This window comes from Condylura cristata, unplaced genomic scaffold, assembly GCF_000260355.1.
Source record: "Condylura cristata isolate star-nosed mole 26May11 unplaced genomic scaffold, ConCri1.0 scaffold00023, whole genome shotgun sequence".
In the NCBI taxonomy this organism is placed as follows: domain Eukaryota; kingdom Metazoa; phylum Chordata; class Mammalia; order Eulipotyphla; family Talpidae; genus Condylura; species Condylura cristata.
The window spans coordinates 2,501,303-2,527,309 of record NW_004567124.1 but is presented as its reverse complement, the minus strand read 5'-3'; the positions used below and the strand labels follow the sequence as shown (position 1 = coordinate 2,527,309).

Sequence of the window (26,007 nt, the reverse complement as noted above, 5' to 3'; positions counted from 1 at the left end):
ATACAGAACTGGGGTACAGGCCACAGGTGCAGGAGCGGTGAGAGGATTCACCAGAGACCGAGTGGAGAACAGAACAGGCCGACTGACAAGTATACTGCTGAGGGGAGCAGCGATTGAGAGAGGAGCGGTCTGCTGGGCCATGTGGAAGATCGTAATTTTAAGGAACACTCAGAAGAAAAAAATGGAGAGAAATAACCAGAGTTAACAGCTATGGAATGTAGGATTAGAAAAAAAAAAATGTGTTTACATTTTCTGTGGTCTTTCAATTTTTTGCAAAGAATATTGTTCCGTTCAGATTCTTTACTTGTAAGAAACACACCCATTCGGTTATCTTAAGACAAACAGGATTTATCATCAAGACATAGTGCCACAAATGAAATCTCACAGAAAACAAACAACGACAACCAGAACTGTGTGAGTCTTTCAAAGTCTGGTCCCGAAGTCAGTTCCTCTAGGAACCTCATGAGGAGAGTTATGTGGAGCTGCTGCTGGGGTCTACAGCACACAGTGTACAGCCCCACACCATGTATATTTTTCCACTCACTATCAGTCCTGAACATTCTTTCTTTGCTGTCATCTTAAACTGCAAATTCCTTCCATTTTAAGTATAAAGGTGTGGTTGTGGTACAAGCAAACAGGCGGTGGTTAGGAAAACGGGCAGTTTAAAGATTTATACTACTTTTTTTAGATTATAAACTGCATTCATGTGGTTTTTAAAAATGAGCTAACAATACAGCAGAGGGCATATAAAAAGGAAGCCTCCTTCTTCCTTCCCTGGCATTTTCTCATGGGGAGTGGGGAAAGTAATCTATAGAAGAAAAATGTACATTTATGTTTCTGTCATACAAGTATTTTTACAAAGTATAATAACTAGTTATTTTCCTCATTTGATTTCATAATAAATACAAAAACAGTATTATGTAATAACTAGAAACAAAGATAATCAAAACAAATAGATTATTTCATATAGCATAGCATAGAGTAACATGAAGCACTTCAAGATTCATTAGGTCTATTTTAAATGAATATTCTTCAGAACTTCACTGTCCATATAGTATATAAATGTATATTGGCAATCATTTGATATTTAAGATTTTTTTTAAAGATTTATTTATTGATGCATACAGAACAGGGGTACAGGCCAGAGGTGCAGGAATGGTAAGAGGATTCACCAGAGACAGAGTGGGGTGCAGAGCAGGCAGATCGGTGAAGTACACTGTAGAGGGGAGCAGCAGGCGGGTCAGGAGAGGTCTGCTGTGCCAAGTGGGTCACCTCCCTGGCTGGGGATTAAACGAAGTGGCTGCAGTGAGCTTCATGCTGCCACACTTTAACCTATGCCACCAGGGAGGGCCCTCTAAGCAATTTCTAAATTATCTTTATAGTCAGAGAAAACTATAATTAGAGAAAACAGGAATGAGTAACAAATACTTTAGTCCTGCTATTTTTTTTACTTCAAGTATACTCTGAACAGATTTTGGAACTTAATATCAGAGATAATACTTTTACAACTGTGCTGGTAAATACCTGTATATATAGGAAACACCCTTAGCTTGGGATATGGAAGTTAATTGCCAAGCTTTTAAATTGGTTAATTGGTTTAATTAGTTTTCATGTTTTGGAAGAACATGAAACATTTAATAACTCTTAAAAGCAACTTGGTTTGTTCACACATTATTGTATATCAGCCAAGCAGCTGTATGTAAAGAAAAATTGAATGTGGCATGAAGAAATAAGTAGCTTCCAAATTAATTTATATGCTTTAAGTATTTTGTGTTTATAGTCCATTCCTATTTATAGCAAGCTAAAAACTGTATTTTACTATATAATTAGAATTAAAATATTTTTATTGATTTTAATGGAATGCTGATATACTCAACAAATTTCCAAATAATCTCTATACTCAAGAAATCATGAAGTTTCAAGTTCACTATCTTTATTATCACTTATCCTAGTAGAGGATTTACTCCTGCCAAGATAAAATAATTTTACTTCAAAAAGCCATTCAACTGATTTTAAAATGCACACTTTATTGATAGGCATGTAAGATATATACCAAATTCTCAGTTTATATATTAAAAAATCAAAATTTCATTGATAATACTTAGATTTCTAACTTAATATAATTTAGCCAATAAGATTACCACATTTTTAAAAAGATTTTTATTTATGCATACAGAACTGGGGTACAGGCCAGAGGTGCAGGGGAGGCAAGAGAATTCACCAGAGACAGAGTTGGGTGCAGAACAGGCCAACTGAGGAAGTACAATGCTGAGGGGAGCAGCGGGCGGGTCAGGAGAGGTCTGCTACGCCATGTGGTCACCTCTGGCGTGGGGATCAAACTCATGCTGAAGTGGCTTTAGCTTCTTAGTGCTGTGCTTTAACCCCCTGCACCACCAGGGAGGGCCAATATTATCACATTTTTAAAAGAAGGTAATCATGTTAGAAGTTAAACTAAATTAATACTATTGCTTTTAGAATGTGATACCTAGCACAAAATTCTTTCTTAAAATGATAATTCATGTCTAATCCTTGTTCTCTTTCCAATTCATGCTTCTGGCAACTTAACTCCCAATTCCATTTCTCATGCTACACCATTTACAAATGTGAAACACACTACAAGAAGCTGCTGTTAATGGGTTACATAAATAAAATGTATAAATGAAGAAAACAAGTCAGAACATTCCTAGGACCATTTAAAAAACAGGCATTACATTTGAAAACCCAGTCATTATAATTATGAAGTATTAATTAATATAAACTGATCTTACAATATGTATGGTCCTAAAATGCTGTACATAAATTCAATCACTTCAAATGTGTAAGGAATCTTGTAAATATTTGTATAATAAATAATCTCTGCTATCAAATACAGATCTGTGACAGTAATGGCCAAGTGAAGTCATATATGTAAAAACCAATTTAAGACCCTCATTCTGGATTTTCTGGGATAGGGAGAAGCAGGAGAGGAAAGGGGAGAGGAGTTTGCTAACCCAGCAGTATGCCAATGAGTAGGTCTGAGAGCAGGGTGAAGGGGTGGGGACTTAAGGTACCAAATTTAAGTGAAGCTTCTCAGGACAAAGCAATGACCCAAAATATGAAGCAAGAACCTGATGCCTTCATTTCACTTCCAGTGCATGAGATTTTATACTAACAGTAGAAAATAACACTGATTTCTGCCTCTGCGAATCCTCAGCACACACATCATACGGATCCCCTCCAGGAACCACAGGGCCTGTCAAACAGGGCCTGCCAAACAGGGAATCAGAACACCCAGCAGAAAGAAAGGGTCACCTGCACGTCTACAATTGGGTCACTTACAGATTTTGAAATTGGGAAGGTAGAGAAAGGCAAATTCCATTCCAGGAACTCCAAAAATGTGCCTTTTATTAAAGTGGACTTTGGGTTTACACATGGTTTGTAATTCTTAGGCAGGTGTAGTCACACTTCCAATAGAAGTGCTAATTTTAGTCCATTTTCTCAAATACTGCTATAGAACCTTATCAGTTTTGCTATCACTCAGGAACTCTTAAAAAGTCAAAGTACGGCCCTCCCTGGTGGCTCAGCGGGTTAAAGCGCAGCACTGAGAGTCTAAGGCCGCTTCCGCATGAGTTCAATTCCCGCCAGCCCCGGAGGTGACCACATGGTGTGGCAGACCTCTCCTGGCCTGCCCGCTGCTCCCCTCAGCAGTGTACTTTGACCATCTGCCTGTTCTGTTGCCCGCTCTGTCTCTGGTGAAGCCTCTCACTGCCCCTGAGCCTCTGGCCTGTACCCCAGTTCTGTATGCACAAATAGGTAAAAAAAAAAAAAAAAAGTCAAAGTACACTATGTACATAGGAATGAGTTTTAAAGAATTAATCTTACACAAAGATAATGACATAAAAGGGTTTTATCTTTAAGATGTCATGCCATTCCTTCCCTACTACAGCCCTCTCTAAAGGAGTTTCACTAATGTGAAGCAGTTAGAAGCAGACACAGGAAAATTTACCGTACAAGGCGGAACCAACCACAAATAAAACCCTATAGAACAGTCTTCCTGCATTAAATCAGACAGCTGCTCCGCTTGCCTTAAGAGTGCACCCAAATGCACCACCACACCCAGAAATGTTTATAATGGGCCTTAAGTGCAGTTCCTTCCTCCTTTGTGACTCACCCTTCCCCATGCTCTACAAACAGTCCCACAGTGGGAAGGCATGAGATCTGAGCACTAGGAAACCTGCTGCTCTATGTCCCCTGTGTGTAGGCAGAAAGAGATGGTTAATAAAGCTTAACTTACAGAACCCCTTGTAATAAATCCCTTCAACAAGGCGAAAACTCTTCAGGTGGCATGGAGACAGGTAAGGCCGGCAGAAGGCTTCTCACAGCTTTGTTCTAAACACCACACACAGCAAATTCCCACCTACCTTTCCAGTGGCTGCTTCTGTACCTCTACACAGCAGCTCTTCGAAAAGGCATAGGCCTGTACATTCTCCTCAGGAGACAGGACACAGGACAGTAAAAGCTATTTCCTCAGCCAATCAGTGAATTGGCAAATGTTACCAAATATGGGGTTCTTAGTTTACTACCTACAGATTCTTGTTATCAGTTATCTAGTGATACATTCAGTACTTAAGCTAAGTTAGGGAAAACCAGTTTTTAACATGTAACGCTTGCCAGCCAGTCTCTCAGCCTATGAATTTGCAGGTTCCTAGTAATAAATTACCAAATAAAATTAAGTTCTCAGTTTTGTATAAATAAGTTCACTACAAATTACATGAATACAAGTCTATTATTAAAATCATAGCAGAACAAAAAAAAATGAAAACAATGATCTCATCAGTCCTATGATCATCTTGTATAATCCCTGTTGGTCTTTTTCCAGTGGACAGTCTACATGACTAATATTAGGTTGCACCTATATTTTCATTTTTCACTTAAATTTCCATTTCTCCCACAGTATTTCTTCATAAGATTGCAAATCAGTCTTATAAATTAATTTTCTATTGCTGTGTAAAAAATAACTACAAACTCAGAGGCTTTAAAACAATACTTATTAGTTTACAACCATGGGGGTCAGAAGTCCAGATGGGTCAACTGGGTTCTCTGTTTGGGGTCTCTCAAGGCCAAAATCCAGATGCCAGCCAGATGGGATCTTATCTGAGGAAGAACCTGCTTCCAGGTTGCTGGTAACGTGCGGCTGTAGGGCTGCGGTCCTCTCCTTGTGTGTGTCAGCCCTGGGCCTCTCTCTGCTCCCAAAGCCACCTGCCCTCCTTCCCACATGACCCCATCCACCTGCAAGCCAGCAGCCAGTGACAAGCCTTTCTTGTCCTTCAGATCTCTCAGGCTCCCAATGCTGCTGTAGCCAGAGAAAAACCTGTTTGTAAAGGGTTCATGAGATTAGAATAGGTCCGCCTGAATAATCTCCTTTTTGGACTAACTCAAAGACAAATGATTCTTAGCCTTAATTACAGCGGGAAAATCTCGTTTGCCATACAACAAGACATAATCAAGGACATATTGTCTCATCATATTCAAAATCCCAGGGATTACATAGGAAGCCATAGGGCCATTTTTAGAACTCTACCTACCACACTTCCGCATCACAATAGAAAATGTATTTCTAAAAGGGTGGAAGTCAAAAGCCTAAAGGTGATCTAGCCACTGGACTAGAAAACTTCTAAATCCTTTCCAACCTGAAAATGCTAAAACCCTAATACTTAAACTTCTTAAAGAAATAAAATGTAAGGCTATTTTAAAACTTACAAAGAAAATAAATTATGTGAATTTTAAAGTTAGCTAAGACAAAAAGGAACTGAAGTTTCTTATACTTAAGAAAATAGAATAATTTTTGTAAAATTGTCACCTTTTAGAGGACCAATTTTGTGGTTGCAACAAGAAGTTGAAAATTTAGGGAAGAAAGAAGTATGAACATGGAAATAAAAGTGCCATTTTAGTGCTAAATCATAAGGTTTGGGAAAACCAGAAGCAATAAACTCTGAACCAGTGACAATTTCCATAGCACAAAACTGCAGCGTGACTCCAGGTGTGAAATATGAGGTTAAGGAGCCAAATGAAAAAATAGGTCATTTACAGGCTCTTCCACTCAAGAGTGCTCAAGAAAAGTAGGACTAAGCCTACATCCCTGAGATCAGGCTGGCAGAGCCTTCAGCTCACCCATTTTGGCTTTAAGACCGTCCCCATTCCCACCACACAAATCCAGCACAAAACAAAACAAAAAAACAGTATGACATAAAGTAAGTATCAAGTAAATATGTAAGTGCCATAAATATGTGTGTTAGCTTCAGGCACTTGACCTCCTAGACCAAGACGAGGACTCTTCCCAGAGCTCAGCTTACACAGACACTAACCCTACCAGCAGGCTGACGCTGGGCTCCAGGTGTGGACAGCTCCAAAGAGCTTCATGGCAGGGTCTGGAGGGACAGGAGAAAGTAAGGGCAGGGAACAGAAGCATTAAGACCAAAAAAAAAAAAAGCCCATCAAATATTAGTGGAACTGAACGATGGCAAACATGCGAACAAAAGTGCATACAGTTCCTTAACAGAATTCCAAAGACGTGTTGCTAGCAAATTAGGTCAGCAGTTTGCCTGTTGGTATTAACGAGTAGAAAGAGTAAGCACATTGACAGCTCTGAATAATGGCCTAGCATGAGAAGCTCACGCCAGTCATAAATATAAAACACTAGCCAGAGTTTCCACTCTGTGTCAGATACACAGTGTGGTGTTTTCCACAGCTTGAGGAATCTCATTCATTGCTGGGTTCTATGATGGAAACTTAGGGAGGGAACAAATGTCTATTTGTCACCTCAAAAAGAAACTGTATTCAACTATCCAAGTCAAAATTCCTTTGTACAAGAACAAAAATTGTACTCTTCTTATTTTCCACTCATGTCATCAAAGTGAAAAGCAACTTACACTACAATTCAGAAAAGCGTCTCATTCTACATCTAAACAATAGCTGTTTCCTTCACCTCATAAAAAGAGATGTGAGGAGCCACATTTACTATCCTTTCAGAACTGGATCAGTACAATTTCAGCGCACACCTAAGAAACACTAACATAATAGTTTAATGGACAAGTAGCAGCCACTGTTCAAATTTCTGTTTATACTGCTATGCCACTTCTAAATATATTCGTTATTTCTAGCACCCTAAACCTCTGGAAGGGTAGAAAGGCAAGTGGTATTATCCCCATCTTGTCTTCAAAGAGGAAGAATTGAAACTTACTGAGATCAAGTGATTTGCCCAAGAGCTTTGAAGTAACAGTGCCTGGATTCAAACCAGATTTTCTGACCTCTTCTTGTCCTTGCTGATCCTTCTGTCTTTAGAATATCTCAACTTAAAACAGTATTGACAATATAATGAAAGAAGATACTTTTAAAACTACATCACATTTGTCCTTATATTTATACAGGAAATAGTAAAATAATATTTTATGTTAAAAAAATATTGATTTTTGGCCCTCCCTGGTGGCGCAGCGGGTTAAAGCACTGCACTAAGAAGCTGAAACCACTTCCACATGAGTTCAATTCCCGCCTGCGACCAGGCGTGGCAGACCTCTCCTGACCCGCCCGCTGCTCCCCTCAGCAGTGTACTTCCACGATCTGCCTGTTCTGCTCCCCACTCTGTCTCTGGTGAAGTCTTTCGCCACCCCTGAGTCTCTGGCCTGTACCCCAGTTCTGTATGCACAAATAAATAAATCTTAAAAAAAATATATATATATATTGATTTTTAATAAAAATCTTAAAAAACCAATACAAGAAAACAAAAATGACCAATTATCCAATATTCTAAAGATACTATGCACTCATTAGTCAAATAAAATATTTGATACATTAATAATTTACACATTCATATAAGCTCTCATATAAAATATTTGATACATTAATAATTTACACATTCTATATAAGCATAGTAACCTATGCTATTAAAAATGGCATTATCTTGTGCTTAATTAAATTCCAAATGGTTTTTAACACTAGAGAAATGGACCTGAAGAAAATTATACTTCAAATAACCAAGAATATACACTGATTTATTTTTACAATCCCTAGGTAATAGTGTCTGTATACTATAAATACTTAAATAATGTCCACTGACTTTTAAAAAAGCATATTCACCAATAAATGACTGAATAATAATAACTTCAACAAAGTGTAATTCTCAGCTATAAAGCAAAGTTTAATCAGTCCACAAACAGGAAAGTATTTACTTAGTTAGCTAAACACTGCAATTGAGGACCTCTCAGAGTGTGGTCTACACAGCACTATGCAAAGGTATAGGCCTCACTGGCTCAGGAACAATGTGGGTGGCAGAGTCTACTTGCAGTTTCTTTTAAAGTTGCAGATCATTCAGTATTGGCCCACAGCAGGGAGCATGAAGCAAGAGGTGAACGAAGGAAAATGTCCAAAATGTACCAAAGGCCTGGTCCCTGGCTCAGCCCTGTGACAGGGCCAGCAGAGTCCAAGTGCCCATACACCCTGCAGCCCCACCCTCCCACTCCAACCTCCTTCCACCTGCCCCCACCCCCTCACTGCCACTCTTTCCCTAGGGGGATTCATGATAAAAAGACCATTTCTGCAGATCTGAGGACCACCAGGACTCCATTTTCTTCCTGCCCTTCATACAGTTTCCTTCCTAAATAAATATATTATCTTTTAAGTGACTCATTTTATTTTTTACATTATTAATGACGTACCATTGTTCTAATCCTTGTTAATATTTTGATAATATAGGATTTGTCCCCTCCAGTGTGGACTGACTCATTTAAGAAAAATATTAACAATTAGCACCAGTGTTTCATGGATGGATGCAACAAACATCATCACGATAACATTAAGATAACATCTTAAACACTGACGTTTAAGAATGTTAACATGTACATGTAAGATAAAGAAGTCTGCAGAACTAGAAAACATTCTTTCCAACTCTGCTACATAAGTCACCTAACACCTAAATCCCAGCCTACCACCATTACACTGTAAATAAGATTTCTTGTTCTATGTGATGTAGGCTATAAAATTTAAAGTTAAAATATATAGTCTCCAACTTACTTTTATAGATTCAATCAAAAACATGAGCACAAAAACATGTATACACTATATATGTGTGTGTATATACTTGGATTGGCAGATGCACAGAGCAAACACTGTGGAATATGCACATCTGGATACAAGGCGCAAGTAGGTGGATCTTCATTCATTGTACAGGGCTTATGTATTTTTCAACTTTTTGTAAGAAGTCGGAGAAAACAAATTTTAAGACATGTGCTTAATATCAGTGCTGATAATCATTAGCTTAGTAAGTTAAACTATGAAAAGTATTTTTCAACCATCACCAAAACATTGAGCTACTCATCCAAATCGATTATAAGTAGAGGCACTTTATTTTTTCTTCATTGTATTATTTATTATTGGTAATGCTGGTTTACAATACCATATATGATCTAGGAGCTACAGGTTCACACCCCTCAGATGTATGCTACCACACATCACCACCAGAGCCCCGGTGATCTCCACCAGAGCCCACTGGGTCGCTTGCCCCTTTGTTCTCCTCCTCCCGCCAACCAGCTCGTGGCCTCGACTCTGCAGTCAGATGTGTAGATTGTGTTGTAGTCTACTTCTTGCACTCCTTTGTTTTGTCTCTTTATATCCCCATGAGTGAAACCATAATAGGTGCACTTTAAAACAAAGCTAAGTCACTAGCACAGAGAGGTGTGTGGTCAGGGTTCTCTCTTCCCCTTCGAATGGAACTCAGCTCCACCTGGGCTGCACCTCCTGCAATTACTTCAGCCCAGGGGGTTCATGGGCATCACGAGAGGCAGCAGCAGGCAGGGGCTCTGACCACTTGCCTGCGGACTAGCAAGCCAGAACCTCTCTAAGTCTCAGGTGACCTGTAACCAAGTCCTCCTCTCCTTCCCTTCCAGGGTTGTAATGACTCAGGCCCTCACTAATTCTTGCGTGTTCTACTGCAATCGTTGCATAAATAAGTTACTGCCTCTGAGCTTGATCCCCTCAAATCCATCCTCAGCAAAACTTCCAAAGTAATCCATCTAAAACACATTTTATCATGTGTTTCTCACTTCTGGATACAAAGGACAAAGTCCAACATTCTTAAAATATGGCCTATTTTAAGCAATTCCGAGACTTAAGCCCAGCTTCACCTCCTGCCTACCTCCCACTCGATTCCCTGGTCTATTTGTTACTCTGCATCACCAAAGCTGAACTGAGCAGAGTGACCAATTGCCCCTGACCCTAACGCTGTGACATTTCTTCTCTTCAGGCTTTGCTCTTGGACTTTTTGAAAAGAATTGTATTCTTTCCTGGATCAATGTACCCAGTTCTTTAAGCCTCAGAGTAAAACTCACCCTGCAAGTTGACGGTTGCTAGGGGAGGAGAGGGGGGGAGCAGGTGTTTGATGGATACGTTCTGGGGTGATGAAAATGTTTCAGAACCAAGTAGAGATGGTTATTACACAGCACTGTGAATATCCCATTGCTCATCTTGAATTGAGGAAGTTTACATTGTGTGAACCTTACCTCAATCGAAAGAAAATTAGAAGCAGCAGCAGCAGCTCATCCTACAAAACACCTCCAGTCTCCTCAGCCCAGACAGCAGGTGTACACCCCTCTATCACAGCAGTCACTACTTTATATCATCTGTTTACAGAGTCCCCTTGCAACACTTAGCAACACTGGGAGCTGCTTACCTTCCTCATCTTCCATTTCCCCCAGCATAACCTAGACACTCAAGTATTTTTTTTTTAATGAAATGAAAAACAGAGACCACATATCTCCCTGAGGGTGGAAGGCTAGAGCAGATGATCTTCTGTAGACCCAGGGTATATAAAAGTCCAGGAGGGCATGTATTAGCTGGAAAGCCAAAGAGCAGAAAGAATGAAGTTCCTCTGGTAATAAAGGACAAAACTGAAAGGACCCTGGTAAGATTTTCAGTAGTAATGATAAGAACCAACATTAAGTGCATCCTAAACTACACTTAACACCATTTTCCATGTGAAGAAATAACAACCTGAGGTCATGAAGCTGGTCATGACCAGAGCAGAGAGATTCAAACTCAGGTCCCCCAGACTGCTGAGTCTGAGCCGCTAACCCTTTGCCCTGCCCCTTCAGAAGGCTCTAGGTACAGCTTCAAAAGCTATGAATGGACAGACATTGTTTGACCAATTTGCCTTTCTAAAGCTGAGAAAGCATTCTATTTTCTGTAATTATTTAATTATCCATTACCATAAATGCTATGTACATTTCATAAGTGCTTTTTTAAGTATAAAATGTTCATTTTAAAAATGGAACTCACACACCAAAAAAAGAGATGAATCAAAAAAGAACTCTCTTTTCAAAAAAAAAAAATCTCTCACACAAAAATCAGTGTTTGTGGGCTATTCCTGGTGGGCAGGACTGGAGAGATCAGAATGTGCTAGCCTCACCAGAGCCCAACACAAGGCCAGTGCCACAGCACAAACACCACACAATTACAAGAACCAGCTAGAGGACTGAATTATTAAAATTCACCGAGATTCTAAAAAAATTATTAGTGCATCTGAAAGGGACAACCCACTACAGAGGTAATGTCAAACTTTGACACACATCAATGAGGTCACTATTAAAAACATACTATTCCCCCAAAACATATATATTCTCTTAGAGACACACATATCAACTTTTAGCTATACCAGAATCTCAGAACTAACTTCATCCATGTGGTCTTCTTAATGTCTAAAACCAGAGATGATGCTTATACACTGGATAAATATTCACATCAATCAAAAAGGTGAAAAGAAAATGGGAAAATCGATAATGTGATGAAAAATGTAGAATTCAAGACAAAAGTTATAATGGAACAAACCAATACCAATAGCTGCACTTCTTTACAATGAATGTAAAATAGTCGAGAATTTTAATGAATCATTTATCATAAAATTAAATACATGAAACAAAACCATTTGAAATATAAAGGAAATGGCAGAAACACAACTGTGTGCTGACAGACTATGTTTTATGTCTGTGAGAGACACACACTACTCTCAAAGTTGCAAAATTCACGGTGTAAATCTCTTGAAGATTAATATATATATGGCACCAATAGAAAATGCTCAAAGGACATATAACACAATTCTTGAGATATGAAGTCAGTGGCAATGGTTTAGAAATATGTTCACACTGCCCAGAAATAAAAAACACAGACTTAATGCAATACTCTTTTTGTATCAGATTAACAAACATTTCAATAACACTATTTATTATTAGAAGAAAATAGCACTGCAACAATTTTATACACTGCTGGGAAGAAAGAAATTTGGTTATAAGTTGATTTCAAGATTTACCATGAAAGGCTGAAAGTCCATTCTTCCCCCCTCAAACATCCCTCCCTTTCCTTTTTTTTTTTTTTAAATGGTGGGACTTGAATTTAGGATTTTTTAAAGATTTATTTATGCATACAGAACTGAGGTATGGAGGATTCACCAGAGACAGAGTGGCGAGTAGAACACACAGATTAAGTACACTGCTAAGGAGAGCAGTAGGCAAGACAGGAGAGGCCTGCCATGTCATGTGGGTCACCTCCAGGACTGGGGATCGAATTTGCAATGAAGTGGCTATGGCTAGCCTTGCAGTACTGCAATTTAACCTGCTGTACTTTTCCAGTAAATGGCTTAAGGTACAAATTCCAGGGCTTTAAATTTGAAATTATATCTGTTCACAACATAAAAGGACAAGAGTTCCAAAATCAGGCTACCAGCTCTCCCCGTATTAATTATGGCATCTTGGGCAGGTGAATTCTTGAGCATCATCTATAAAATAACAGCAACAGTACCTACTGCTTATGGTTGCTATAAGGACCAAGGGAGTCAACATAAAGCATTTAGAATAATGCCTGGGACATGCATGCTCAAGAAATACTAGATACTGGCAGTAGGAGCAATTCAATAGGATTTACTAAGTATTCCTAATGGGACACTTACATCTGCTCAAAACATTTCAAATTACTTATAATTTTAAGTACAAAATTTATTAGAATGGGCCATGATTCAAGTCTTGTATTTATGTCATTACTATGACATCAAGGTAAACTAAATGCTGGCTAAATAATAACGAGGCAAATGGAATCTTTAAAATACAGAAGAAGGGCATAACCAACAGTTGCTGGCAAGCACTGCGGATGATGTGTTTTTATTGTTTATCTTCAACTATATTTCATTTTCTACAATGAACAAGGATGATTTTTATGGGGTGAATTTAATTTAAGTACCACTTTAAAACAATAGCTAGCCATTTAGCTTAAGTGGCTTAGTCATGGACCTCTTTCTCTTCAGGGCATTGACAAGGTCTGAGCTGATTGTGTAATCCCAGTTCATCACATCTCATCCTTTGCCAGAACTTTAGTTACTCAACTACAGGGATCCAGGTTGTATGCATCACTAGGGAGACTGCACCATTTAGAATAAAGAAAACGTCAATAGTATTCAAGATTCTTGAGAATAAAAAAAGTCCAACAGACAAAACTGCTTTTGTGACTACAAACAAGTTAGCTTATTCTTGTTCTTTTGTGCTATGATTTTAAGCCTGAAAAGTTACAGAAAGCTTTTCATTGTTCTAAGAATAGAAAAATGAGCTATATTCAAAGATGAGCCTACCATTCTATTTCTAATTCAATACATGCATATCAACCACCCATTTTTAGGCAAACTCCCTACAGAAATAAATTTTACTTCTCTTATATGGATAAGCCCATGCATTCTTATATCCCTTAAGAATCAGGGCAGACAAAGGTTTAAGTCATCTCTAACGAGGCAATAAAGGATTTAAAATGACAGAGATGAAACAAGGAATTCATGAGCTATAGAGTCTAAATCGAACATTCTTAAGCTCTAGTGTTCTTCACCACGGATACAACAGTAAGTTAAATAGGGCTGATGAGGACAAAGTTTTGCTGGCAATTACTGGAGACCAGTGAACTTGTTAAATCACTAACCAGACAACTTCTAAAAATGAAACTTCACTGACCAGTTAGAAATCTCTATAAAGAATTGTTTAGGTTTGCCAAGTAATTCAAATTTTCTAGTCAAGAAAAAAGAGACTGAGAGAGCAAACTGCCACGCTCTAACTCCTTCACTGAAATTCTTGTCTGTACCTCACTCTGCACCACCCCCTTACCCTATCACCAAAGTTCCTTTCTAAACCTGATGCATCCTCAGTGGACTACATAATTTCCCAGCTCCACTCCCTCCTGCGGGCTGCTCTTCTGCCTGGTAAAACCTTCAGACTACGCCTGGCCCAGGCTCCAGCTTCACGGTTCTACCTTGTCCCTGACCTTGTCCTGCCCATGCACACTCAGTGCACATGTCTATTTTACACACACCACATGTGCACGCACGTCTATTAAACACCCACCGCATGTGCACCTGTATCTATTTTGCACACATAATATGTGCATGTGTGTCTATTATAGCCTTGACATGCTGTGTAATTGTAATTGTTTGTCTAAGGCTTACTATTCTTTATTTCTGCAATTAAAAATTGATTTACTGAGTGTGGTGATGGATGCTAACTCATCTTAAAATTCCTGAAGACTATGCATTATCCCATTGTTACAAGGCAGGGAGAAAGGGGCACCACTGAACCCCCAAACCTGCCTATTCTAAGTGGGTTCTCCATCCGCTGCATCAAGACAAAACATAGAAAACTTTAATGAAAAGGGACTTTAATACAGTGAGTATACAATACAGAAGACAAAGAATATAATGTCTAAATCAAACACCTGAAGTTACCCATCCCCTCGTGGGCAAAAGTCCACCCAAAAGGGATTGGCCCAAAGCAAGGCCTGAAAGCTCACTACGAGCCTAAAGCACCTTCTGGCCCGGACCCACAGAAAAGCGTCAGAAATGGCCAGACAAGTCTGGGAGGAAAAGAGCAAAATCAAAATCAATATAAACACTGCCATAGTCACCTCCCTACAAGTATCTCACCCACATCTGCCTTAACCTGTCCTGGGTCAAGAAACGAGCACAGTTTCTCCATCAGATGCTTTGCTGCTCCATGTGGCTTCCTCAGGTTTCCTTCTGGCTCTCCATCCTGCTTCCTTCTCTCTTCTCCTTTTTCTCTCAGCTCCACCCTCCCTCTAGATAGGGCAGGGAACCTGGAATTTCCCCTTTTCCTAGGGACCACCCAGTTAAACCATCATTGCAGAACATTTATAACATATATATTTAAAAGAAAAACCCACAAAAGTAAGTAAAACAGACATGGCCCACCCCGCTAACAAGAGTAATTCATGATAAATTCTATCTCAACTACGAGTCATACTTCTCCCATCCATCTATCCACCATCAATTATTGTGAAGCAAACCCCAGACTTCACATTATTTCATCTGTAATAGAATATTACAATAGAAATAGAATATATCAGATTAGAAATACCAATATTTCTATGTATTTCTCTGAAAGGCAAAAACTCCCAATCAATGTAACTACATCACTACCATTTTCACATTTAAATCATTTTAAAATAAAAGATCTACAAAATCATTATCTATTCAGTGGGTGTTTACATTTCCTCAAGTGTTTCCTAAACTTTTACCTTTTACAATTATTTAATCAGGGTCTAAGTGAAGTCAACCATTAACTGATGTCTCCTGAATATTTTTTAATGTTCATTTTTTTCCCCTTGAAGTTTATTGAATTACAGGTCATTTGTCCTATAGTTACCCACAATGAGGACTTTATTCACTGTACCCCCCTTAACTCTAATTAAATTTCCTGTCTAGGTAAAAATGGAATAAGACTATTCTCACTATTCATATAATTGTACATATAAATTGACTTGGTTTGAAATAACATTAAGTTATTTAAAATTATCCCTTTTGAAAATTTGAAGCACCAATTTTGTAATTAAAAATAAATGTAAAAATAAAAATTGTCTTGTAGTTAAAATATCTAGCTCTCCAGATTTTACTAATAAAACATTCTCAACTGTATATTATTCACCATTTATAATTGTGAACCACATTTATTGTATAACTTATATAAATACATACTCACCACTTAACGAATTCTAGACTCATTGACATATTTATAACAATGGTAGTACTTGGAATATTTTAAATGACTTCTTTGGCATGTAGGCTGCATATAATTATAATTTAGCATGTTAATATGCTATATTTCACATATTATAAAACATTCACAGACCTCAGCCTATTGCTAATGTTGTCAGTTAAACTTAAATAAAGAAAAATATTTATGAAAAAAACTTTTCCTCAAAAAAGTAACAGTAATAAAGTAAAAACTAAAGTCAACAAGCAACTATAAACCAGAGGCATTCTACAGGGGCAGAGAGAGGAACAGGATCACAACTGGGGCGGGAAGCGCATGCAGACTATGGTGATGTCACAGGGGTTAATTGGTGGTGGGAAGTTCACCGGGATTACAACTGAGATGAAAAAGTGTACAAAATGAAGAATGATGTAAAAAATATATTTAAAAAAGAAAAAATAGATTTTTAAAAAGCTTTTTCTTAAGTCAAAGTTGTGCAAATCATGATCATCTCCATGCTAATGGTAAAGATATAATAGCATTATGACAAATGAAAAATACACTGTATAAAATATAACCACTTCTTAGATATCAAAAGTCAACATAAAGTCATAACTAATTAAAAAAACATATTATTCACATTAAAAGGACTAACAAAAAGAAAATGCAAATGAATAGGAAAACGAATCAAAAATCCAATAAATAGAAAGGATAACCTGTTCATAAAAAAGACCAACACAAAGGGCTCTTAAAAATATGAAAATAACTATGGTGATGGCACATGAGTGACGTGGTGATGGGAAAACCCAAAGAGATTGCAACTGAGATGGAAAAATGCACAAAAATATGTAAAAATAAACTGATATAATAAATAAAAATATATATACGAAAATATGCTCCAGTTCAGAATAAAAGAAATAATAATTTAAACCATCCTGAGATATTATATATACCTCTGAGGCCACCAAAGATCAAAACATGTGAATAGGGCCTCTCTGGTGGCGTAGGGGTTAAGTTTCAGTACCATGACTGCTATGCCCTAAGTTCGAACCCCAGCCAGGAGCTAATCCCCATACTCTCCTGCATGGCTTGCTACTTCCCCTCAGCAGTGTATTTCAGTGAGTCCACCTGTTTTGCTCCCCACGCTGTCTCTGGTGAATCCTCTCACCCCTCTGAACCTCTGGCCTCTAATGAAAGCATGAGAAAAACAATTTCTCACATATAGCATATCAAAAAATTCCATTTACGCCTATTATTATTTTTAAAAAGTGATGCATGGAAGGAAATCTAACCACATTCTTCAACATTACAAATGCATGCTTTCTTGAATTCCCTTTTAGGAACTGATTCCACAAGAATATACACACACACGGAAAATAGACACGGGCTTATTTCATCAGCTTTGCATATTATAGCAAAAGATCTAAACAGGGATGCTCTGAATTGGTCAATATATGTACAGCTAACAAAGAAGATAAAGAAGAGTGAAATATTTATATTCATATTTGCTTATGGGCTTATTTATATAAACTCTTTTTAGAGGGACATGGTAGGGAGGGCTAGGGAGGATAAAGGATTCAGGTGGGAGAAGGATATTTAGCTGGCTTTGATCCTTTCAAATATTAAGTAACAGGCTAAAATGTCTATTTAAAAGCAAATAAAATTCTTAACATGTTTAAAGGAAAAAGAAAAAAAGTTCAATCTTAATATGTACACCTGTAACTCAATCTGAACTGAGAGAGATTATGGATTATAGATAGAAAAGCAAAAGTCATCTCTTTCCCCTGTACAATCATTTTATTCTATCAATTTTTGACTTGGTTTTATTAGCCATGCCATGAGTTTATTTTCATTTAAAATTTGTATGAAACGTATCCCCAATATTTAACTTAAACTCAGAAAGGGTCACTTTTTCTAAGCAGATTCTATTTTTTATACTATGTATTTCTCCTTATCTTTATGCTGTTAGCTTAAGAAAAATAACAAAATGCTCAATTTAGCGAGTGCTAAAGATTGAAGTTCAGAGAGCTGCACTTCATGTCCCATGTATAAAATGCAACTGTCAAGTTGAATAACACCTAAAATTTGGTTTTCATTCCTAGAAAACCAAATTGAGGTGCAATATTTGACATGACTCCTTAATACAAACCTAAGAAACAGGGATAAGTGTGGGTATAAACCTAGAAAAGACCTAGAAAAACAACTAGTACTACAAAGAAGTTGAATCTTTAATCCAACTATAGTAACCTCCATATCATTTAATGGCATTGTTGTCAATTATTTTTTTAAATAATGTGAAACAAAGTAAACTCGCTTAAGAGCTTATAAGCCAACATCCTGCTTTATTAAACATCAAGTCATCAAAAATCTTGCCATTTGAAGCTGTCTTTTTATTTGAATTGCAAACTACAGTTTTTTTTCCCCACAATGTCCTTTAAGTCGAAGAAAAGTCATACTAGCAATAGTTGGAGGAAATTTTTGAGTTATCTCAAGCTCAAAGACAGATGAATTAGTATTCACATCCAAAACTTATCATGTTGGTGAAATTTTAAAAATCCATTTTAACTATTCCAGTGGACAAGAGAGCCTTGAGCATTACTTCTCCTTTCGTTTCTGATTCTTGGAGTTTTTAAAAATAATGTTCAATTTAGTAACAGAATTTTGATGATACTGCCATTCTTCTAACTGCCAAATTAGCTAAATCCCAACATCTGCAGTCAGGCTGTTTCCCAAGATTTCTGTTCCCCTGCCAAGTAAAGAGAGGCCCTGAGTACTGAGAGCACACACGGAGGCCGGGCTGCAGAACACCACCAAAGGCATGTCCTGCACGGAACTGTCCCACAGGTGACAGACACTTACACAAATCACAGGACAGCCACCGTCCCAACTTCACTATCACTTGCACCCTTTTGGGGCTTCATCTTCACAATCACACCCGATTCCATCCCTCACTCAGGAATCAGATTTTCTCCTAGACACAGCGGCCACCCCTCGACGTCCAGCGAGCCCCACCAGCGCTCAAGGCTGCGAGTGTTGGACCCAAGGAAGGTCCAAAGTTCTGGAGAGGTGGCGCCGCGTCCGCGGCCCTGCCCACCAAGACTGGGGACTCGCAGCCCTCGCCGGTCCGCAGCGCTGGCGACGGAGGGGCACCGCCGGCCTCCGCCTAGTTTGTGGGAGAGTCGGGGGAGAGGGGAGGGGTCGGGGTCGCCGGAGAAGACACCGCCCTGGGAGATAATCCAGAAACAACGAGCTGAGGGGGAGGAGATTCAATCGCGACGGCCAGGAGAAGTGGGGGTGAGTGGTGGAAAGACGTCCGGACAAGATCCGAGGGCGATGTGGGGAGCCGGGGGCCCCGAGGTCTCGGGACCGAAGCGGAGCTCCCGCCGCAGAGCTGAGTCGCTACCGCCCACGGCGCCGAACGGGTGGAAGGAAAGTCAAGAGGGCGGCGCGCGAGCTGGCAGGCAGAGGACCCCCGGCGCCTCCCCGGAGGGGCGCGCGGAGAGCCCGGGACGCGCACAACCGCGGGACTCACCGAGTTGGAGACGGCGACCGAGGTGGGGCCGGGGGACGTAGGGCCGGGGGCGTCCTGCCTCCGCAAGCGAGACTTGAGGGTCTTCATGGCCAAATCTGGACAGTTCGGCGATCAGAAACCACGGCGCCCCCGACCCGCGCGGGAACTTTAGAGTCTGCAAGCCGCGAGCGCGCCGGGAGGCGGCGGCGGCGGCGCTGGCGCTCAGACCCCACCTGCCACCTGGGCCACCGCGGCCCGCGGCTCGGGGCGGACCCCCGCCTCCCTCAGCCAATCAGTCCGCGGCTCTGGGAGGGGTGGGGCTGAGCTTCGCCAATCGGATTCCGGGAAGGGGGAGGGACTTCCCTTTCAAACTTAATAACACCCTTCCTCTCCCTGCTGGAGGAAAAGTTTGGGACTTCTGCTTGGGGAGCTGTGCGGGTGATCGGTGAGTGGCTTGATGTCTCCAGAGCTCGCCTCCAGGCCATTCATGCCCGCCTACCTGGGTGGTGGAGCCTCCGGTCTAAAGAGAACACGGGGTCCTGCCTACGCCAGGTCTCATATTTCTCTGACTCCCGCATGGCCTTTCCAAATAAAGCGCCCTTCCTTCCGCTGGTCCCTGAAAGGACACCGAGTCACCTGCACACACAAGTACTCTCTGAAGCAAAGTCCCTTCCATCTGCTGATGTTTAACTGCATAAACTACGCATATGAAAATTTCCAGAAACGAACAGCCTCTAAGCAATGAGGCTGTACAAAATGTACAGTTGAAAAAACTCTGAAGCACGTTGTAGTAAATCAAGGAACATGTTAGGTGCTCGGTTAATTATTTGTTGAGTGAAACACCCGCTGCTTTAGAGAAAGCAATGGGGGGAGAGGGTAGGATAGGGCAACAGGAGCAGGGAAAGTGGTTTCAAGAAAAAAATGCACACATAACCATAACCAACACACACACATAACCAAAGTGATAAAAGAAGTTGTCAAAGAAAACGTATCATAATCTTTTCTTCGAAAACAAAATTTGTTAAACGAATTACATGTGAAAATATAGGATGAAATCAATTAGCTCATGCTACTCAGAAATCTGGAGTAATGGGACTCATTTGAGGGTAGGATGGAGAGAGAGGTAGACAGCGCACTTAATAATTTGCTGTTAACTTGTTATCTTCATTAGTCTTCCTTAGAGTCTGTTTTTCCCTGCAAAATATTTATTCTAGCATGCACCCATTTGCAAAGACAAACAGTCCAACTTTTTAACTAACAAAGAACTCTCTTTGTTTGAAAGGTCAGTCACTTTCTTTGCAGTTCTTTCCTTAGATTAACTCCAGTTTTTCAAATACTGTAAGAAAATTTTCAGAACGTTCTTGGAGAAAGTTCTAAGGCTATGTTAACCCTTAACAACAACAGTAAAGTAAATAACAACTAACTGAGAAAATTACGAATTTCTTCTTGCTTAGTTCTATACAAACAAATTTTCTTTTGACTACTCCTTCCTCAAGACCCAGGGCTATTTAGTTTTCGTTGGCTCTTTATAATGTGTCTTGGTTAGCTACACTCTGTCGTCCCCTGCCAATGCAAGCCAAAACAATCCCTTCCTGGGATGTTCTAGAAGTTTCCCAACCAGTCGCTTGACCTCTAGTTTTGCCTCTCCCATCACCAATAATCTACCATCATCAAAGAATCTTACATAATACTCCTCCCTTGCTCAAAAATTTTCAGCAGTGAATGAATAAGATCTAGCTCCTTTATGTGTCATTCATCTAAGGCTCTAGAACATGGACCCAACCCTGTTCTCCAGCTGACTCCCCAGTTACTCTTCAAAACCTTCACCATTCCTCTAACATGGCTCATGCTTTTCAATTTCCAAGTCTGTATGTACAATGATCCCTCCTCCAGCATTTTTCTTTGTCTACAGTCATCCAGCAAAATCCTACTTCTCTGAAGCTTGATTGGAAGGAGGCACCCCATGATGGTGGTGAGAGCTCTGATAGGCTTTTCTGTCTGGGTACTAGTAACTCATACGGTCAGTATGTGAAAAGTCTGTGCTCTTTATATGTATGCCCTTAATTTGTGTTGTATTTTAATATTTTGTAATCACACTTCCTTTCAAAGTGCCTCTTCTTTAAAGAGCCTTCCATAACCAAACAACTAAAAGTGATCTCTCTATCCTCCACATAGTTAAACTGTTCCTCTCATATTACTAACACATGGTTCTGAATAAGCATTGTTTCACTATCACAGCCAGTGAATAACTCATTTTTTTAACAAATTTTGTTTTCGAAGAAGAGATCATAATACGTTTTCTTTGACAACCTCTTTGAATTGTCTAGCATGGTTGGCATGTATTAGGTGCTGGATAAATATTTCTGAATGGATTGATACATTCTTTTTGGTTACTAGAGTAATAATTGCTGTTGGCCTAAGGCTTTTTAGGAATATATGTAGGAAGATCTGGGATGACAGTACTACTCAAAATACTTACACCTTAATCAACAAAGTTGTTCTAGACTTGATAAGTGCCCATGTACAGCTAGTTCTATGGTGGAATCTTAAATATTAACTGCTTTCCAGTAGCTCTGCCTCCCCCAGGTAATTGTCTGCTAAGTTATTAATTACAACCTTATGTTGTGCTGTGTCTCCCCTGAAGCATCCAAGTCCTCACAGTCCGATGATTGGCTGGTCTCTAGTTGTTACTGGTTAAAGCAAAGGAAACAGACAGAGCCACAAGTACAACTTACATCAGGTTCCAAAAATGTTGGGCAAGTTATTTTTATGAACTGTCTGCATGATGTCCCCATGGTGTCTGTGTCCAATGAACTTTATGAATTTTTCCAGGCTAGAAATCTGATAGCGGATGTCTGCTTATTCCCATTTGAGAGCAACTAAGTAAATAGCACTGGCTTGAATAAGCAGTAAGTTTCTTTTAAATGATCTGGAAGGCCCTTACATGAGTAAAGTCACTATTATTAGCTTTTAGCAAGACAGGTTTGGTTTGGTTTTGTTAATATTGTCACCATTGTTTATTTTTATCTTCACTTCAGAGCAAAGGCTATTTATCAGTCTGAGATGGATTTTTGTTATTATATTGAATATGATTTTGTTTTGCTTTGCCTTTATCATTTATAATATATGAAACCAGAAGAGAAATGCATTGTTAAAAATTATGTTAGTAAATTATACATACACATGGTAAAGATATCTTCAGTAATATAAGATGACAAAGTTAATCTCCTTACCACTTCCATAAATTGGCCCCTACTTTCAAGGGACTTGCGAATCAAAGCTAATACACACTTAGATAACTTGATTTAGAGAATAACTACTTATAAATTATATAGCAATTTTACAGAAGTGGGTAATACCCAATGTTGGGTGGGGCTTCAATGAGTGTATATAGGTGAGAAGACAGACCCAAAAGGCAGAAGACCATCCAGAGCAGGTAAGACAACAGAACTGGAATTTGTTTACTCAAGGCCATGAGATGTTAATGGCTACAAGATGACACGATGATTCTTAGAAGGAGGAGAATTAAAAATCAACACACAAAATATAAAATTTTCACATAAAATAATTCCTTTTTCAAACAGGAAGATTCCCTTCCAGGCAAGCTTTGCTTGTGAATTTCATGTTCAATGACTTCCCTCTTAATTTTCAGAGCTGTCTGCTGCTCTTGGTAGCCCAGGGAACTCTGCCAACAGTCATTGAGTCCAAGGAGGTACTCAGGACATTGGTTACTCTCTCCTAGTTTGAATGTCAAGGCAGATAGCTACAGAGCCACGTGTGATCATGAGTTCACCAGGAAGGGCACCCTTACCTAGAACTCATACCGCAGCCCAGGAATGAGAGACCTGAGGCAGTTCTCACACCCTCTTCTCTCGCTACAGTCAAACAAAAAACACATTGCACAAGAGCTTTTAAAAAATAAGTAGGTCATCTTTGGCTCCAATTTTAAAACCCTCTGCATTTCTAGTAAGCTCTCCAGTGACTCCATCCTGGAAAACTAAAGAGGTAAAAAGAAAAGTGGGGAGAGGAGACAGCGTCTGCTACATGTAACCATAGACACTTGTGTGAGCTTTCTTAGTAATTCAACACTAAAACTTCTGGGTTCTGAAATCCTTTCCTTCTTACAGAAACTTCTTTAATCTATCCTGCTGAGGGTGGCTTTACACTCTGCTACATTAATCTTGTGTATACCAGTTATACAGGAAGAGGTCTGCTGGCCTGTCCTCCTTGGCACTTACAGACTGTCATTCACCTGTGATGCATCAAGTTCAGAAAGACTATAAGTTTCACTTTGATGAGTTCATTGATGACCCTGAGTTTTCAAATGGTTGAAAGACTGAGCTGATGATTGCCTCTCTGAAAACAGCCTATTCTCCTGGAACCCACATAAACCCAAGGAATTTGGTTCCAGGATCAGTTAAGTGTCTGACTCCTTAGTAAAAATGTCTGGATCTACGAGTTTTCTTATCTTCTCCTGGGCATCATGAAATATACAAACTATGAACTTTCAAGATTTTAGCTCTATCAAATAAATTGAGTAGAAAAATTTCTTGCTTTTTGAATTGAAAACATGGCAAATAAAGGCTATTTTTATTAATTCTGAATAATTGTTTTACTTGTTCTCTTTATATTCTTTCCCTTCTGGAACTCCACGGGTCTTATTAAAAATCCTTGCTGCACATGCTAATGAAAGAACATTGCAGACAGAACAAGTCAAAGTAAGTCCCACACTCAAATGTACTGGATGCCTTCATAATTGAAAGGAAAAGTCCTAGTCAATAGATATATATATTTTTTAAAGATTTATTTATTTGTGCATACAGAACTGGGGTACAGGCCAGAGGCTCAGGGGCAGTGAGAGGCTTCACCAGAGACAGAGTGGGGAGCACTCTTTAATCTATCCTGCTGAGGGTGGCTTTACACTCTGCTACATTAATCTTGTGTATACCATGTGGTCACCTCCGGGGCAAGTGGGAATCGAACTCATGCGGAAGCGGCTTTAGATTCTCAGTGCTGTGCTTTAACCTGCTGCGCCACCAGGGAGGGCCAATAGACATTCTAATAAGGCTTTCCTTACAAACACTTGATTTGAATATGTCATTTTCTATGATATAAGATTATATATTTTTAATGTAGTATTTGAACTTCTTTCATAAGCTATCCTCATAGATTAATACACCCTTATATATACCCTGATTTTATTTCTTCCTATTGAGGTAACAGTTTATACCACCTTTTAAGTTTCAAGTATAAGCTTTAGTTTCTTACCTCAGCAACTGTGTATTTCCCATCATACCATGCATGCCAGCATGTCCAGTCACCACTTACCAGCAAGCTATTCCTCCCTTCTTCCCCACTGGGGAATCTGTTTTGTTGTCAATCTGTTTGGTTTGTTGTGTTGTGTATGTTTGATTGTTTTTACTTTACTTAATAGTTCACAAATCAGTGAAATCCTACAGGATTGGGCTTTGTCCTCTTGACTTTTTTCATATAATGCCCTCAAGGCCCATTCACATTGAAAATCATTTTTACAGTCAAGTAGGATTCCATTCTGCCTATATACCATGTCTTCTTAATCAGTTATTCTTCCATTACTGGCTACTTGGATTGTTTCCATATCTTGACTGCTGTAATAAGTGTTGCAATGAACATAGGCATGCACAGATCTTTATAAATTATTGTTTCAGTGTTCTTCAGAACTGGATCATAGTTCTATTTTTAACATTTTGAGGAACCTCTATATTGTTTTCCAATTTGGCTATACCAATTTACAATTCCACCAATAGTGCACAATTTTTTCTTTTTCTTCACATAATTACCAACATTATCATATCTTCACTTTTTGGTAATAACCATTCTGTTTTTTTTTTTTTTAGCAGATCTTTAAAGGAAAAATTCAACCAATATCAATATAACTGTGGGTAAATGTATACCTAAAAAGCTTAATCTTGAAAATGAGTACTTCACACCATATCTTACAGGATTTATATGTATATTTATGTTTGAATTTAGTTACCAAAAAACTCAGACATTTTCTTCCTAGAAAAAAAGAATTTGTGATTTTTTTCCCTCTAATACCCTTTTTCAAAATTACATGTACCAATGTTTAAGTTATTTACAAGGAAAATATCATTTTTGTATCAAATTGCTAATGCAATGCCTACTTACAATGCTTACTTACCGGACAGAAAATTTTCAATAAAGGTACAATTCTTGTATACAATTGTGTTATGTCATATAGCATTTAGGCCATTACAGATTTTTTAAAATAATATAATAATTTATTTTTACATTATTCTGTGCCTTTTTCCATCTCAGTTGTAATCCCCGTGGGTTTCCCACTACTAATTCACCCGTGTGCTATCACCATAGCCATTAAGAATTAAAAGCAGGCCCTCCCTGGTGGCGCAGCGGGTTAAAGCACAGCACTGAGAATCTAAAGCTGCTTCCGCATGAGTT

The 26,007-nt window shown here is 39.0% G+C and overlaps 1 protein-coding gene across 1 annotated transcript in view; it reads right to left on the bottom strand.

Annotated features, from left to right (window-relative positions):
• The window catches only part of UACA (uveal autoantigen with coiled-coil domains and ankyrin repeats), an 84,249-nt gene extending 64,498 nt beyond the window's left edge, over positions 1 to 19,751 (bottom strand). Inside the window, exon 1 of the mRNA XM_012728675.1 lies at positions 19,570 to 19,751. Within this exon, the coding sequence (XP_012584129.1) occupies positions 19,570 to 19,656 (87 nt within the window). The 5' untranslated portion in view covers positions 19,657 to 19,751. The remainder of the gene's footprint in view (positions 1 to 19,569) is intronic.
• Between the last annotated feature and the right edge of the window lie 6,256 nt (positions 19,752 to 26,007).